General features: G+C 52.5%; 1 protein-coding gene across 1 annotated transcript in view; it reads left to right on the forward strand.

Annotated features, from left to right (window-relative positions):
• Positions 1-12,433, forward strand: part of PRKCB (protein kinase C beta) — a 112,581-nt gene that overhangs the window by 41,387 nt on the left and 58,761 nt on the right. The window contains exon 3 of the mRNA XM_085312929.1: positions 11,702-11,784. Coding sequence (XP_085169055.1) covers positions 11,702-11,784 — 83 coding nt within the window. The remainder of the gene's footprint in view (positions 1-11,701; positions 11,785-12,433) is intronic.

Raw genomic sequence — 12,433 nt, forward strand, 5'->3', positions numbered from 1 at the left:
GGAAGGATAGCAAAGATGTCCGTTCTGGAAGCGAGCCGCGGAGCAGCCTTCCTGCGCTGCTCTTCAGCGCCGCGGCCGTGGGGCGCTTGCCACCGCGGAGGGGGGGTCTGACCCGCRTCTCCCAGAGGGGCCCCGTGCCCGCCGGGTGAGGAGGGAGCCGCAGGGCTCCCCTCCCCTTCTGCAAAACCCTCCCCTCTCTGTATTTTCTTAAGTGCTCTAATTGTGTGGGGGGATCGGTACGAGGAAGAGCCGTCTGCACTGAGCGGAGCGGCAGGCTTTTGCCCCGCAGGGGTGTGTTGCGGGGTGGGGGGGACAACACCAGGAATGAAAATTCTCCCCTGGCAGTGCTGAAAGGAAGGCGCTTGCGGCAGGTGGGACCGGAGGATGCGGAAAAAATCAGCTGCTCGCGTGGAGCATGCCCAGTTCGCTGGGGGAGCGCTGGGCGCTGCTGCGATCGTCGCAGCGCCTTGCACGTCTGGGAGATGAGAGCCAAGGATGAGAGGCTTCGTGCTGTTCCTTGGAAGGCCGTGGGTGGCCGAGCACGCTTTGAACTCCCGCATCTGTCTCCTACGCTGCTCTCCCCCTCCTGATGCCCTCCCAGGGTCTGGGGATGGGTAGCCATCACTTAGGGCCATGACATAACTGTGGGAAGTGTTGAGTTCATCCAGCTGTTGGCTTCAGAAAGGTCATGAGAAACTGGAAGAGCTCAAAAAGTCAACAGCTCATAGCTGCCTTATGAGGAGAGGATGCATTAAATGCTAGCTGCGCAGCGAATATGCGCGTACGTGTGCGAGGTGGGGGTGGTTATGCTCTTGCATGAGTGTGTCTAGAGCTCTCTGGGGCGTTCTGGCTGCTTTCCGCGAGGGCGGCTCTGCCGGAGCGGTAGTACGGCGAGGGCTATAGCGAGCAGCGAGGCGTGTCTTCTGGGGGCTGTGAAGGATTTGGCTGGTGCGTTCCAGCCAGGTGTAACCACAGCTGATCTCAGAAACTAAGCAGGCGCTGCATCGCTGGGCCCTGGGCAGGAGGTGCTGTGGAAATGCAGCCAAGCACCGGCCAYGAAGACAGCACGAGCTGAAAGGCTCCGCTTGGCTCCATTGCGCATGAACTGAAGGATGAGAGAGGAGAAGAGACCCTAGTGTTACCTGGAGCCCTCTAAATACCCAGCTTGGGGCAGCAGCAGAGCAGTCTAGATCCCACCCACAAAACTCCTCCATGTTCGGAGGCATCTGTCTCCCCGTCCGAGGGCCGTCAGTACCATGGGAGATGTTCTTGGTGGAGACCTCAGACTCTCGTAACTCATGGAGGAATCTGAGACAGTGGCAGAGCCAGGCTAACGCAGCTGGGCACCAGTGCCGCTCCACAGAGCCCCCGTGAGTCCTCTGTCCTTCTCTGGGTGGCGTTTGGTGGTTGTGGCAGGTCCGGTCAGCCCGGCTGGCGGAGCAGCGCCTGGTCTCCTCGGCCCACGTCAGAAGGCAGCTGCTTGTGCGTGGTGCAGGCCGGGAGCTCGCGTGGGTCCGAATTACTGAGTCTGAAAGCGAATCTCTGCTGCGGCTCGGGATGTGAGAAACGCTGAGGAAGTGTTTAAATTCCGAGCCGTTTTTCTCCGAGCTGGGCCGAGGCTCTCTGATGTAAAATTAATGTCCTTGCGTCTCCGAATATAGCCACTGCGCCGGCCGCTCCGCGCCGCCGGCCTCGGAAGAGGGGCTCCTCCGGAGACGGGCCGCTCCTTCAGCAGCCGCAGCCTCCTTCCAAAGGTGCTTTCCCCCTCTTTTCCCCTCCCTCCCAAACAGAAAGCAAGCAGAAGAGCGAGAGGCCGGGCGTCTCGGCAAACCAGGAGTTACCTTCCCGCGGGCAGGCGGGAGACGTGCAGAGAGCCCAGAGCTGGAACCGGCCGCCCGAGCCGACGAGGAGCCGCGACCGGCTCGCGTGGGCTGGCAGACGTTTGCAGAAGGACCGCCGGTCTCCAGGCGTCGGGTCCCGTCCGCCCGCCGCGCGCAGCGAGGGCCGTCCAGGGCCGGGGGTCCGCGGCGCCGGCCGCGCTCGGGCTCCTTCCCCTTCCCAGCCCGGTCTGGGGTCAGGAGCGAGGAGCAGGAGCGCCTCCGCCCGGGTCGCGCCGCTTGGTCTGGGAGCCGCTGGGGAGCCGGGTGGACAGCGCGCGTCTTTGTAACGCCTCGGAGCTCGCGTAGGTTAAAAAAATATATTGCAAAAAATACTGCTGTTTCATCAGGAACAAAGGAAATGCAGTTTTATTTTCCTGGCGCTGAGCGACAGCTTTCTTGGCGCTGTCTGAAAGGCAGGGCCTCGCCAAACCAGCAACGAAGGCTTCTCGTCGGAGAGCTACCTGATCTAAATAAAAATCACTTTGGGGGATTCTAAAACGTTTGTAGCTGTTCGGGCAATCACTGTCTTCTAGGTAAAATAAGGCTGGTGAGACTCCTCAGAAGAGGAGAGAGGCCTGCTGTCCTCCTCCTCTTGCTTTTTCCTTTTTTTTTTTTTTTTTTTTTTTTTTTTCCTTTAGGGAAGGGAGAAGAAAGCTCTTGCCTTTCCTGTAAGAAACAAAACAGTCCAGAAATGCCTTTTCGCATTCTGTGCCTCCTGCAGCTCCTCCTCGCCTTTTGCTAAGGCAGAGCGACAGCTCCCCCCTTCCCGGCTGCCCCCGTTCGCCGGGGCGCTCCGCTGCTGCGATAACCCCCCGGCTCTCCAGCGATGGAGATGCTGCTGCGCAAGCTGCCTCGGCAGCGCCGTGCTCCAGACGCTGCAACCGAGCAGGAGGCCTGGTGTCTGCTGAAGGGAAAGGAGTTGCTCCTTGTGACCTGAGGTTGCTTTTGCATGGTGAAAGCAGGCGTAAATCTAAAAAGTAAGGCCAGATTTTTTTTTTTTTTGGTACTGAATTTACTACCCTTCCAGGATGGGAGGTAGGAGCACACTGGCAGATTTGGCTTGTGCAGCTCCTCTTGCAAACCGAGGGAAGTGCTGGATCAGAAAAATGAAAACACAGGCATGGAGTTCACTGCCAAACAAAAAGATAATTAGAAATAAATTGGAAGTTAAAAGATAATTGCTTAAAATATGAAATGCTCAGATGCAACAGCCAGCTTGGCGTCCTTGCCCTGTAATTCACACCGATCTCACTGTGGAACCAGGAGGTGGTTCAAAGCTGGGAATTACGTGGGACCGTGCTGGGGAAAGTGGGGCGCTTTCACCTTGCGCAGGGGAGAATCGCCCGCGCCGCGGCGCCGCTTCCCCAGCGCTCCCGGCGTGCCGGGCTCCTCGGGAGGGTGCGCGACCTCACGCTGCGTGTCGTCTTTGTGCTCGGGTGCACAGAGCAAACAAACACCAAACTGGCATGCGTCAGCCTTGACTAACCCTTTACCCTGCAAAATCATCCGAGTCCGCTGGAGTTGTTTCCCGGTAGGTTTATGTAGAAAAGAACTGTTCAAGTCCCAAAATCACAGATCGAGCGCGTTCTTTTCTGCCGTGTCTCTGGAGCTGACAGCTGAAAACCCACTGAAGTCTGATGTGAAGTTAAAGATATTTGTTGCACTGTAAGAACTCCAGAATGCTTTTAGCCAAAGCTGGGGATTAAATCCAAATAGCACAAATTTTAGCTCAGCTTTTCTTCATACGCCGTAAATGATTAAAAGCTGCAAAGTGCTGTCAGAAATCTAGGACTTCCCCTCCTGGAAACCTTCTTTCCCCTTATTTTATGATTACTGTGCTTCACTGACTTTGATGTAGCAAATCTTATTTTTTAATGTGGGAACGGAAAATTGTGGGCTACTGTTGGCTGTGGTGCATTTCAGTGCATCTGGGGTAAAGCTGGGTTAATGCATCTGACCTGAGAGGTTTGCCCAGTGTAGGTGGATAAATGTAAAGCTTCTTTGAAAATCATCTTTTCRATTTTTTTTCCAGTTTTGATAATCAGAGTTCCAATCTATTTGCTGAATGTCTTGTTATTTAGAAAGTGGAAACGTTATCCAAATGAAAATTTTCCCAGAATTGTAGCTATACACTAATATGTGTCTGAAGTAATCTTAGAATTTCATGGTATTAGAACCATCTGCTGAATTATGGATCTGTCAACTCTCGGGGGGGGGGGTTAACTCTTCACTAGGTTTGATTTTTAGAGGAATCTTGGCTGATCCTCATTGCATCTCTGTTAAGTCTCCATCAGTGATAACAAATGCTCCTCTGCCTTATTTGCTGTGCTGTGTCTGCTGTTGTTCGTGATGCCTTCAAAACTTCCTGCTGCCCGATGGAGAATGACAAAGGGCTTCTCCTAAATGGGACCACGTATTCTGGGAAAAGATGGACTCAGAGGGAAGAATTAGAGGTGACTCCCCTGAATTATTCATTCCGTGAAGGACTGGGGAAAATTGATTAGCCCCTTCTTCAGAACATCAGAACAAGGAGTTCATACAATGAAATTAGAGCAACAAATGGAGATCAAATAAAAGGCAGCGCTGCTTTTTGTAGCATTCGGTTGCTAGGCAGGGTTCATTCTTGCAGGAAGTCATTTGTCATAGTGTCTGAGTTTTTGAGGAGGGCTGGATACCTTCCTGCCAGCTAACTGCATTTCGTATGGGAGATGAGGCTAATCAAATCTCATGTGGCAGGCTCCAAGCTGATAGCGTGCAGGGGTCAGGAAATGATTTATCATCTAGAGCTGGCCTTGCTCTGCTTGCCAGGTGTGTTGCAGGTTTGTGCTCTCTCCTGGCCCTGGAGGCCCTCAGCTGTGGGCTGCTGCCAAGGGCCTGTGCCAGTGTTGCCACTTCTTAGAGACGACTTTGGGGCTCCCAGTGCTTTTCGGGGTTGGGGAGAGATGGTGGCACGGCCGGTTGCAGAACRTTACTTTTTTCTTCAGGACTTGTGGCTCATCACCCTGGGCAGTGATCTGCCCTCTCAGTCCCCAGCACCTAATGCAGAGTAGATCAGTGTAGCGTGACTTTGTGCCCAGRGCATGGGGCAAGGCAGTTTTCCTTCTAGAGCATGCTTCTAGCATCCTGAAGAGCTGATTCAGGCAAGATAAAGGTATGACTGAGAAATGAACTACAAAACAACTCTCCAAGATCACAAACCGGGATGAGAATAGAAGCCTGAGATCTTCAGAATGCACCAAATATCCCCTGGAGATGGAAGCTGCTAGCCAGAGGCTGAAAGGAGGTCTCTCTCGCTCACCCCAGCCTCCAATGACCTTCCCTTGTGAAAGGTCCTGAAGGACGTTGCTCTCCCTCTTGGTCCTTGCTGAGTGTCTTCTGCTGAGGGGAAGCTCCCTGACCCTTGCACTGCAATTGCCGCTCTATCCGTGCGGTAGCCCTGGAAGAGGAGCTGACAGATGGTGCTCCAGCTTGTTTGCTGCTTGAGCTCCAGACCTGCTCTGCGCAGGACTGGCCACGGCATCAGACAAATGTCTGTGTTGGCAGTAACAACATGCTCAGAGATTCCCCTCCRAAGCTTGGGTATTTGCTGCTCTCCATTCTGTGCTGCTGTCCCGGGTGGGGTGGGCAGCCTCAGGCATTTGGAAGTGTTTGCAAATAAAACACTAACCTTGAGGCTTTTCTAGGTTTTCGTATTCCTGGGAACACCGGTGCTAGCGGTGTTCTGGCTCCCCCAGTCGTCTGGGTGCCAGCGTAAGGAATTGGGGCTTTGGTAAAGGGCTTTTCCTGGCAGAAGCCCGTGGAATCGCAGGGGCTTTGTATTCGAGGAGCGAATCTTGCAGCATTGTTCTGTCCTTGGGCAAGCTGCCCGACTGTCTGCTTTTGGAAAAGCATCTGAGCGGAGACGGAGCGTGTGAGGTGAGGTACGTTGCATATGGTGGGGAAATTCTTTTTCATTTGTTTACATTTTGTAAACACAGGAGAATACTCTGAACGGGGAGGAAGGTGTGTGCGCAAGCACCACGGGGCAAACGAACGCTCTTCGCTGTCAGCAAACCTGGAGAGACAAAGGCGGTGCTCCCTGCGCCGCCCTTCAGACAGGGTGAAGCCGGCAGTGGCCGGGGCTCCTCGCGGACGTCCCCGCGCCGTGCGCAGGCGCGCGCTGGGAGCAGCCCGCGGACGGAGCGGCCTCGGCAGCCGCCGGGGGGGCGAGCAGAGCTGCAGGCTGGGGCTGCGGTGATGGAGCGGCCCCGGGGAGCCCCTCGCGGGCCGGGGCTGCTGGGCACGCCGGGTAAGGGAGAGCCCAACGAGCGCGGTGCACCCGCGCGTCTCCCGCCCAGGCTGCCCCCCGAAAGCCTGCGCTGCCCGGCGTAAGTGCTGGCCCTGCCCTGCCGCAACATCTCGCTGGTCTGACTCCTTTCTTGCATACAGTGGAAGTGCTTGAGGAAGCCAGGAGGACTCTCCGGTTCCCCCAAATAGCAGTGAGGCAGGACTAGCTGTGCCCTTGTTTTTACACCCCCATGAGGTCCCTTCCAATGCTGGAGGTGCAGCTGGACACGTACTTTGTAATGTTTATAGTCCTGGTACGAGTTTTGACAAGTTCTTCCAGTTGGCAGGTTCTGTGATTAACTGGGAAACTGCTTTAYGGCTTTCTTGGGAATTTTTGAATTGTGGTTTAGGCCAAGAAACCTCTAAGTATCTTTTCTTAAACAACACCTTTCAGTATTTCTCTCTTTTCATCCTTCAAAGTAAGACTAGTTTCTAGGGTTTGAAAATACCCTGGCACCCTGTTGCTATCGTGATGTTTTAGCTCTGAAAACCAACCTTTCAGGAAACCTTTCTTCCAGGGAAGTGCTTAAACCAGTTATAAAACTTACTTACAAACTGGCGATGCATCTGTGTCACCGCGCTCTGCTGGGAGCGGTGTTAGGGCTTCCTGGGTGGGCGGGATGTCTCATCACTTACCAGCAGGCTCCTGGTGCCCACAGCGCTGCCTTGGTGTCACACTGCTGTTCTCATGGCCATCCTTCGTGCATTAACCTCTTATTCTGACCCGGGCTGGGCTGCTGCTCTCGCAGACCTTCCGCTGCTGCGATGCGTTGTGCTGAGGACCGCTGCTGCCAGGCGCTCTAAACCCCGAGCTTCCAACTGTAGTGAAGGTGCAGTCAACTTCCATAGCACTCCTTTAGTCATCTCCTGAGACAAAGCCGGAGCAGATTTCTGCTAGCTAGGTCTGAAGCTTCTTCCATTAGAAGTTTTCTCCTTAAACTTTGTCAGAATCACAAGAAACGGCTGAAATGGATCCAACTTACGTGGCTAAATGTGCACCCAGTATGCGGTGGCTGTGGAGGGGGCTGCCTGAGTGTGGAACTCCTGAGCCTCTGGTTGATCCTCCTAACTCTTTTGCAGTAGGATAACATAAATGGCAGATGGCTTTGRATGCCAGACTTCACATTGAAATTGGCCAAGAAAGAGTGTTCCTCATCCTCTCAATTCTGTCTTCACGCTGTCTGTCCAGCTGTCCGTGTTTGAGATGGAGCTCCTTGGTCTTGCTGTGAAGCGTTGGTGCAGGTCTCCCCACTGAGGCTACTATTRAAAAATCTGTGTTGCAGCAAGTCTCATGAGCCTGCAGAGAGTAACTGAGCTTCAGGACTCTGCCTCTTCTCTCTTGTAGGGTTTTGGTTTTTTTCACTCCCAGGACAGTGGCTTCTCCCCAGAGATCTGTAATAGGGGTAGCACTAAAGAAGAATTTAGGGCCAGTAAACAGTCGTGCATTATGCAATAATAAATGATAAAGGTTAATGTTTTATTTTTGTTGTTTATAAATGACTCAGGACGTTTGCAGTTCATCRGTGGGATTTGATAACTTTATTATCCATATAATAAGATTTACAAATTAACTGTCTAATTAGCAACCTGGGAAAGCTGCTGCTTGTRCTGTAGTTTCTAAACTGACGGAGATACAGTCTCAAAATCCTTAAGTGTAATGAAACTAGCACAGTGGCACAGCGGTTTGCATCCCAGCAGTCTTGCCACGTGCGTATATAGAGATGTCTAGTTGCCTGTCTCAGTAATGCACTTGTGGAACATCTATGTGGAAAGCCAGACCTCGGCTCCTGCTCAGCCGAGTAGAAACTGAGCAATCTCTTTACAGTATAATGCACTGGATTAGTCACAGGAGAAAAGATCTGTTAAATCTTCTTGCATCTGTTGGGAAGGATGCACATTTAAGAATCAAGGCAGGATTACTTGCATAAGCTCCTGTACCTGAATAATTCTATTGGCTGTTTTGCACAGATCGAGCATTCACCTAAACATGCGTGTAAATGTTTAGCATAGATCTTTTCAAGGCCTGCAAAATTTTATTCTACATTTTGGATGTAAAGCCCACACCACTGCAATCAGCAGAAAGCTTCTTGTTTACTTTGGATAAATAGGCAAGGGTTATGCTTCATCATCTGCAAATGGATTTTCATTACAATTTGTATTAATATTGATTGCTGAAGAACCAGCTACTCCTGCTAAACRTTCAGTGGTCACAAAGATGCCTTGCAATGACTTGGATATCCCTTAATTGAACTGTAATATCTAATGCTGTAAAGACACTGCAATTATTTTTCCACTTGAAGAGACTGCTGCATTGCTAATTTATTCTTTAGGTCCCTGCTCAAAGGGCAGGAGGTGTTAACGGGGTGTGTATATTTAATGCCACCTTTAATAATTGAACTCTCTAGTGAAACCTTAAARGAGTACAGGGAAGAGGTTGTAATAAAAACCTGGGATGGTTTCGAGCCTCGCAGACCTTGGCTTTCCCGTCTGTCTCTCTTGCCATTAGAAACAGGCATTTCATCTCTTCTGCTCCTGCAAGTGAAAAAATAAGTCATGTGTTTTCTGTTTTTGTGGCTTTTTTAGGGAAAGGCACGAGTGAAGAGCTAGCCCCGGGTCTGTGCGTGCACACACGTGTGCGTCACTTCGGCTTCAGTCCTCCTCTCAGATGTCCTTAAGGATCAATCACTTAGCTCTGTTTTCATCTTTCTTTTACTTTTTCAGTATTTCCTCCTTGTTTCTCCCCCTTACCTGACCTCTGCCTAACAAATTAAATGTCTAATAAACATAAATTAAAAAAAAAATAACACGGARGCTATAAAAAGCTGCCGCAGACTCTTCTCACACACAGCAGAACCTAAGATTTTGCGGAATATTTTTGTCAAATGGATCTGTTGAGAAGAGGAAGGGGTCGTTAGGAGGTGTCAGGAGCGTGGCAAGAAAAGCTGTTGTAAGGCGCTGGTGACATCTTCCTGGTCGCACTGGTCCGTGCCGCTCCCTGTGGGAAGACCAAAATAGTAAAAAAACAGGGGAAAAACAAGTCAGTCTGTGCCGGATGCTCTTCTCAACACGTGCCTCTTGCATCTTCTGCAGCACCTTGAGGCCCGTTTCTTCCTGGGCCCTCTTTGGAGATCCAGAACAGGCCAACCTGGCCCTTAGGGGGGCCACCGGCCACGGCGCGGGGACGCTGCAGTGGGGCTGGGTCGCTGCTGAGACCTCCTGCGCCCGAGGAGCACACCCCCGTTGGCTCAGTCCCCCGCCGCAGAGGTGGCGTAGAGGTGACACGGAAGGTCTCTGAGCTCGGCGGGGGAGACGCAGCTGCCTTCTGCTCACTGGTGTGCGTGGTCCGTAATTGCTTTTTGCGTCTTTACCGTGGATGTTGGGCTGCTGTTCGCCCTGGTGCCCTGGGACACGTGAGCCCGGAGCGGTGGCCGCTGTCGCGGCGGCAGCCAGCTGCGCTCGGTTCGGCGTGGGAAGCGTCGCGTGCGGTTCCTCGTTCCTCGCACGGGGCTGAGTCCGGACGGCTGCCCTGCGTTGCCCGCGTGGGCTGCTTGGAGAAGTTAAGGTGGGAGCTGGGTTAGGAGCCTGCAAAGAGCGAGGCAGAGGGATCGGTGTTTCTGGCTTCTACCCACTCTTCAAAGTCAAGTTTGTGTTCAGCGGCCGTGTTTATATGGGTGGAGGAATGGCACTGGGACGGGCTGTTCAGCCTAATAATAATCTTATTTCTTTAGTCAAGCTAAAATTATGCCAGCTCTGATGGAAGCTTCCCTTGCTGCAGCCTGGATTTAGGCATCGGCACGGGGCCTCCAGGCAGCGCCCGCACTTGAGTGTGGCTTGGAGGCATATTAAATTTGCACACGTGCTTCAGAGCAAATCTTTGCTAATAGAGTTCTGATTTCTTCCTTCCTGCTTCCCAGAGGCTTGTCTCTGTATACAAATGATAGAAATGGTGAACGATGTTTTCAAGAAAATGTTTATTTGCTAGACACAGAAAAGGGAGTGAGAGGCCCTAAGAGAAAAAGTTCTGGCAGCTCTCGAGCAGTCTATGGGTTTTCTTTTTTCATTTTTTTTCATTTATAATAAAGGAAAACAAAAGCTGGATGTAGCAGGGCACAATATTGGGATTGTGAGTTTAATGACAAATATCACTTGCCTTGTTCCTTAAAATTCCTATATTCATGCAACTGAAGCTTGAATTTTGTTTCTGCGCTGCTCCAGTTGTTTTATCCATTCAGTTTCTTTGAAATGCTTTGTTTTTGTTTTATTGTTATGCATCTTATCTTTTAATTGCTCTTGCAGTTACTGTAACTAGTGCTGTAGGGAAGAGGATGCAGCAAAGCGTTCAAGAGACCCCCGAGCTCCAAGCCCAGGTTCGCCCCAACCAACACACAACTTCTGCACGGCCTTGCCTCRTTAACAAAATTAGCGGCCGCTCTGTTTGCGGCGCAGCTCGAGCCAAGGCGTTGGAGGAGGCCGGCGCTCACGCCGCTGGCTCGGAGGCGATGCCCCGGCCGACGGCGCGGTYGCTGCGGTGCCTCTGCCCCCAGACCCACGCGCCCGGCTTCTCGCCGGAGAAACGCCGAGGGCCGGGGGGGCCGGGGCTCTCGGGGAACGGGTCGGGCCGCTGGCTGCGGTGCCGACGTGCGTGAGCTCGGTGCCCTTCGCAAGGGCCGGCGCTGAGAGTTAGGCGCTCGCTTGACGCGCAGGGAAGAGCCCGGCCCTTGCGAGCAAACCTTTGCCCGGCCGCAGAGGCGCTGCTGGCAGCTTCGGGTCGCGGGTGCTGGGAGGGTGTGCTGGTTTGCGGCGCGGGGATTTCCCTCTGGATACTCAGTTTGCAGGTCTTGGTAATGGCGCTTTAGGGTGAATTTTCCTGCGCTGTTCCAGAAGGACGACTCCGCCGTCGCCGCGTGCGTCTTCCTGGCCTGGCAAATCGCGGCGGTGCCGTTCCTAAAGAAAGCAGAGTTGTGGGAGGAAAGTTGTGCGCTTGTTTGCATCAGCGCAGTCGTCCGTTTTTGGACACAGGTGCCTTGCAGCTCGGCTGTCCCTGTGCGCTCCTCGTGCACGAGGATTGCTGCAGAGCGTTTGCGGGGAGTGACGGGGGGCTCAAGGGGAATACGTGGGTCCCCAGCCCTCCCTTGACGTTCGTTCAGTGCYGCTTCTGCTTAGTCCTACTGAAACGTCTGGTCCAGTTGATASTATTCAATAAGATTTTTAATTCCGCCACAGATTTATTTATAGAAACCTTCTTAGCACCCTAAATGCCTCCTCTGATAAACTGGAGTTAATAGCGTCTTTATTGTTTAGAACATAAAACACAATTTTGGCGTACGGCCATAATCAGATGCTAATTAATTATATACAAAGAAACAGAAGACTAATGCTTTTGCATGCTTTTGCACATGCAAAGTGTATGCCTGTGGAAGAGCCTCAAGTYTGGGTTTCGCGTGGTGCAGATCCCTCAACTTACCTCTGACGCTTTTGCTGTCTTCTCTTTGCAGTTTGCTGCTTCGTCGTGCACAAGCGGTGCCATGAGTTCGTTACCTTCTCCTGCCCCGGCGCCGATAAAGGCCCTGCTTCTGATGTAAGTAACCGCGCTCTCCGTCTCTGGTGCAAACGCAACGTGGCRTCTGCTGAATCCTTTTCCAGCGCTCGTGTCTGTTGATCGTTCCTCGCTTCACGCGCTTTGCAGAAGACCTCTGGGCGTTTTGGCTGCTAACGCTTCCACGTTACTGCACGTGCGCCTGTAATTCACTGCTGTTCAGAGTGAGGTGGGCTCTCATACTCTGAGGCACCCAAAATACTTTCAAATCATCCAATAATTTGCTCTCAGTAAAGCAGAGAGACCGTGCTGCTATCCGGAGACGCCTCAGGTGTCCATCGCTTTGCCCCGTCTCCCGTTTGTCCCTTGAGTCGCAGCCCCAGTTTCCCTCTCGGTAAAATTCTGCTTACGCTGAAAGCGTCCGGCGGGTGAACTCTCCTTTTGCCTTCGGGGTTCGTTAGCAAACACAGCAGCACTAAGTGCTGAAGAGCTAGTTTGACCTTGCGGTGGAGGGTTTTGGCCGGCTTGCCTCCCTCTCCTCGCAGGACCTGACTGCGTGTCCCGATCGATCCCTTTTGTCCCGGGCGAAACGCCTGAAGGCGTTGGAGCAGGTATCTCCTGAGGTTCTATAAAAATTAAAAAAAAAATAATAACCTGGAGAGAAGCCAGCTGACTTCAATTCCCCGTCCCC

This window comes from Rhea americana, unplaced genomic scaffold (genome assembly GCF_003343005.1).
Source record: "Rhea americana isolate MKP2758 unplaced genomic scaffold, rheAme1 scaffold_370, whole genome shotgun sequence".
Taxonomy (NCBI): Eukaryota; Metazoa; Chordata; class Aves; order Rheiformes; family Rheidae; genus Rhea; species Rhea americana.